Source organism: Chondrus crispus, genomic scaffold (assembly GCF_000350225.1).
Source record: "Chondrus crispus Stackhouse genomic scaffold, scaffold_375, whole genome shotgun sequence".
Classification (NCBI taxonomy): Eukaryota; Rhodophyta; class Florideophyceae; order Gigartinales; family Gigartinaceae; genus Chondrus; species Chondrus crispus.
In genome coordinates this window covers 78540-82845 of record NW_005179269.1, presented here as the reverse complement: position 1 = coordinate 82845, position 4306 = coordinate 78540, and the positions used below count along the sequence as shown (strand labels likewise).

Sequence of the window (4306 nt, the reverse complement as noted above, 5' to 3'; positions counted from 1 at the left end):
TGCCGCCGCCCCCGGCCTCGCCCGTGGACACCATGCTGCCGCCGCCCACGGTCGCGGTCAAGCCGACCAACCTGGGCGCCGCCTTCGTCGAGGCCGCAGCCTTCCTGCTGGTGTGGAGCATGTGCGTCACCATCGAGGGTGCGCTGCGCTTCAACAGTGTCAACCCGTCGTCAGACCTGTCCGTCACTGCGGCGGGCACGGCGAACCGCATCGCCCTCTTCATCGGCGGCCTGGCCGAGGTCTTCTTCGGCCTCATGGGCCTCTACCTCGCCGTGTACGCCCTGCTCTTCCGCCGCTACTCCCCGTCAGTCACCCGCGCCGCCCTCGTCATCCAGGCCGTCCTCGGCACCTACGTCTTCCTCACCTTCGTCGTCGTCGAACCGTCGTACACCGCGGACAACATCCCCGTGACCGGCTTCCAGCCGACCGATGGCGTCATCTTGTCGAGAGGCATCACCCGCTGGCTCATCACCCTCGGCATCTTCACTTCGGCACACTTCTGCCTCGCCCTGCAGGGCGGCCAGTTCCTCTTCATGGCCCGCCTCATCGCCGCCGCAGAAGGCGACGACTTCCTCAAGATGCGCTCCGGTTCGCACTTCCGCGCCATCTTCTGGAACGCAAACTTCTCGATGGCCGGCTTCTGGACCTTTGTCTTCGCCTGCACCTACGCCAGCAAGACCGTCGACAAGACCCCCTTCGCATTCCCGCCGCACGTCGGCAACAACGCCGGCTTTGCAATCTTCGTCGGCCTGCTCATGTTCCTGTGGGGCGCCCTCGGCGTCATGCTGTCGCTGTCGCCCACCTCAGACTTGCGCTGGTACTACGCCGGCTGTGCACTCGTCTTCCTGTTCACTTACCTCAACTTCACCATCGTCCAACTCGGCTTGTTGGAGGGCGCCGGCGCCCAGGCCATCGGCATGCACACCGGCCTCGTCTTCTTCGTCTCGCTGCTCGGGCCCTACTTTCTGCACCAGTCCACCAAGAAGGGGGAGGAGTGAACCATCGACATAGAGCGCCCGGGAAATTTTTCGCTCCCACACCTTTCGTCTGGTCCCACCCCGCCGTGAAAGCTCCGCCGTCTCTGATTTACATATCACATATCACAAGCATATCTCGCCCGCCGTGCATCATCATTAAAAAAAGCAAAAAAAAGCGCCCCGCGTTCCGCGTCACGCGTTCCGCGCACCCCGTTGCGCCACCGCCTCCCCTCTCCCCTCACCTGCTGCCGCCTCCTCGCACTCCCGCCAGCACCTCCCCAGCCGCACCACCTCGCCCACGATAATCAGCGTTGGGCTCTGCAGCCCCGCCTCCCTCACGCGCCTCTCCAGCTCCCCGACCTCCGCTACCACCACGCGCTCCTCCGGCGTCGTCCCCCGCTCCACGGCCACGCTCGGCGTGCGCATACTCAACCCGCCCTCCTCCAACCCGCTCACCACCTCCGCCAGCCTCCCCAGCCCCATGTAAACAACCAGCGTGGTATCCGCGTCCACCGCCCCGACCTTGACCTCCGCCCCGCCCTCCCGCGCGTGCCCGGTGACGAAGCGCACCGAGCTAGCGACGCCGCGCTTCGTCAGCGGCACGCCGAGCGCGGCCGCGATGCCTGCCGCGGCTGTGATGCCGGGCACGGCGTGCACCTCGACGCCCTGCCTCTCCAAAAAGTCGACCTCCTCCCCGCCGCGCCCGAACACGAACGGGTCCCCGCCCTTGAGCCGCACGACCGTCTTCCCCTCCGCCGCGAACGCGCGCAGCAGCACGTGGATCTCCTCCTGCGTGCGCGTGTGGAAGCCCGCCTCCTTGCCCACGTACACCATCGTCGCCCCCGCGTTGACGTACGACAGGATCGCCGGCGACACCAGCCGGTCGTACAGAACCACGTCCGCGCGCGACATCAGCGACACCGCACGCAGCGTCAGCAGACCAGGGTCCCCGGGCCCCGTGCCGACTAGGTGCACCGTTGGCGGCGCACCCGCCGACGGGCGCAGGTGCTCCAAGGCCGCGTCTAGCGAATGCGGCGGTGTGGGGACGTCACCCGAAGCGCGCGGCGCGCTAGCCGCGCGGAGACGCGGCGGGCGGCACGTAGGCGTGAGGCGCGCCCGGCGGCGCGGGAGGACGGGCGGCGCGGGGAGGAATGCGGGCATGTTCGTCGTCATGGTTGTGGTGGTCTTTGGTTGTTGTCGCAGTCTTGGTTGTGGTGGTCTTTGGTTGTTGTCGCAGTCTTGGTTGTCGTAGTCTTTGGTTGTGGTGGTCTTTGGTTGTAGTGGTCTTTAGTTGTCGTGGTCGTGGTCGTGGGCGTGGTGGTATATGTGCGTGCGTGGCAAAGGAAGACAGGGAGGGGGTGGTGCAAGGGCGACGGTTGTGCTCGCAAGATGTGATGGCGAGGTGTGAGAGGAGGGCAGGGCGCCGCGCGAGAAATTTGGTTTTACAGTAGAGTGGGAGGGTTCTTACAGTGGGCGAGACGGGAGCCGTGGATCGGAGGCGCCGTGGACAGAAAGCCACAGGTGGCGGTGACTGGGTTGGTGCCAACCCGTGTCCCACTTCTTCACCCGTGTTGATGCTGGAGCCGGTCACACTCAATTGTTGAGACGTTGTACGGTAGGAAGTGCACGCGGCGTTGCTGCCCACGCCGTCCCTGCCGTCATGCAGCCACACGCCAGAGTGCACGCCTGCCGGCACGCACTGTAGCGCTCGCGCAGGTTGCCGAGCTCGTGAAGCGTATCCTCGCTTACGACGGCGCACAAAACCATCGCGTATATCTAGTGTCTATCCGACCAGGCGTTATCATAACATAAAGCGGGCGAATTTTATTTCTTTTCATCTTTGATGTCCACGGTTTCTATTTTTCTTTGGTACTTTAGGTTGACTCGTTTTCAAACGTTTCTCAAGTTAGAACCGAGCAGAACGCAATCTACGCAATGTCTCTATGCCTCTCTTATAAAATGAGGTTAAAGAAAGATAGTTTCTGTAGGCCGACGATTTCCATTAAAGACCGTTATGCACATCAACGAGCTTGTTTCCGCCAGAATCGACGGGCAAGTGCTCTCTACCTGCGGCGATGGCCTTCCACTTGCTTCAAACAGAATTGAAACGGCACGCTGCGTTGCCCAGAAAAAAAAGAAAACTTTTTGTCCGCATATGAGGACTAACGGCGCGATAGACGCCAGGTCGCACACGGCCGCCGGTCGGGCGTCACGCCCTGTAATGAGGCGGAAGATTCCGGCATGTCGATCAGTATGGGCATCGCGACCCGCGCCCCGTCGCGGCCACTGAGCGGCCGTGGCTCCCGTACCCGCGCCCGGCGCGCCGGACGCGCAATGGCGCGTCAGAGAGGATGGCGCGAGTGGTGCTGGCGGCGTCTGCGTGGAGGTTGAGGACGGCCAATCCTCCACGCAGACGCAGCCGGACCGGCGCAGGGCCGCGAGAAGCCACAGGTATGACATGTTTCCACGCCTCCGGGCGGCGCGTGGAGGGCTGTCTCAGTGCAAGTGGTTGTCGCCACCGCCGGAGCACGGTGTGGTGGGAGCATCTAATTGGCGGAGATTGATGTGTAATGCGTGTTGGCGGTGAAAAGTGGTGCTGGCTGCGGCAGTCGTCTGAGCGGGAAGAAAAAAACAGCCGACAAGCCTGTGAACGACGGTGTCTGTGGAAGTGCTGGCACTTCCATGGCACCACCTCTCATGTTGTGACGCCAAAAGCACCGATGCGTCCCTCCCTGTGCCCCCTGTGGAGAGGCGGACGACGGTGTCTTTAATATGTGCGTGTTCGATATGCCCCAACGGCAATGCCTTATCCGCTGCGCTGTCCTAGCTCCGGAAGGAACCACACATATCCTTGTACTCGCACCGTGGCACTCGCCGGAGCTGCGGACTTTCGGAAACGTCCACGGCGAAAAAGGAATCCGTCGAAATTACACTGTAAAGTTTGCGATACACGCTGAGGGCAGGCGTTGCGAAGGACGGCCTGCGGGGCGGCGGCGGGGGCGGGCGAGAGGAGTCGCGCGGCACGCGGAGCGACGACACGGGGAGGCGGTGTGCCGCGGCGCACTGAGCCACGTCGCTCGTTCTGCGCCGCGTTCCATCGGGGCGCGCGCCCCTGTCGCGCGCGCGCGCTGACGTGGCCGCCCCGTGCCGCCCGCCAGCCGCCTCCTTGCTGGCCGCGACGCGAGGGAGCCGCGAGCCGCCCGGGGCCCTCCTCTGGCCCCCCCAGCTACTGTACGACCCGCCGCACCTCCTGCGAACCACCCCTCGCGCCCCCTCTCCCGACCTCGTCCGCAGCGCATGCCGCGCATGCCGCGCACTCCCGATCCACC

At 64.3% G+C, this 4306-nt stretch overlaps 1 protein-coding gene across 1 annotated transcript; it reads left to right on the top strand.

Moving 5' to 3' along the window:
• Nucleotides 1-118: 118 nt before the first annotated feature.
• On the top strand, nucleotides 119-1946 carry CHC_T00000952001 (hypothetical protein; the record flags this gene model as incomplete). Its single annotated transcript, XM_005718179.1, has 2 exons — nucleotides 119-1168; nucleotides 1260-1946. Coding segments are annotated over 2 exons (1737 nt in total), but the record flags the coding sequence as incomplete, so codon positions are not given.
• Nucleotides 1947-4306: the final 2360 nt, after the last annotated feature.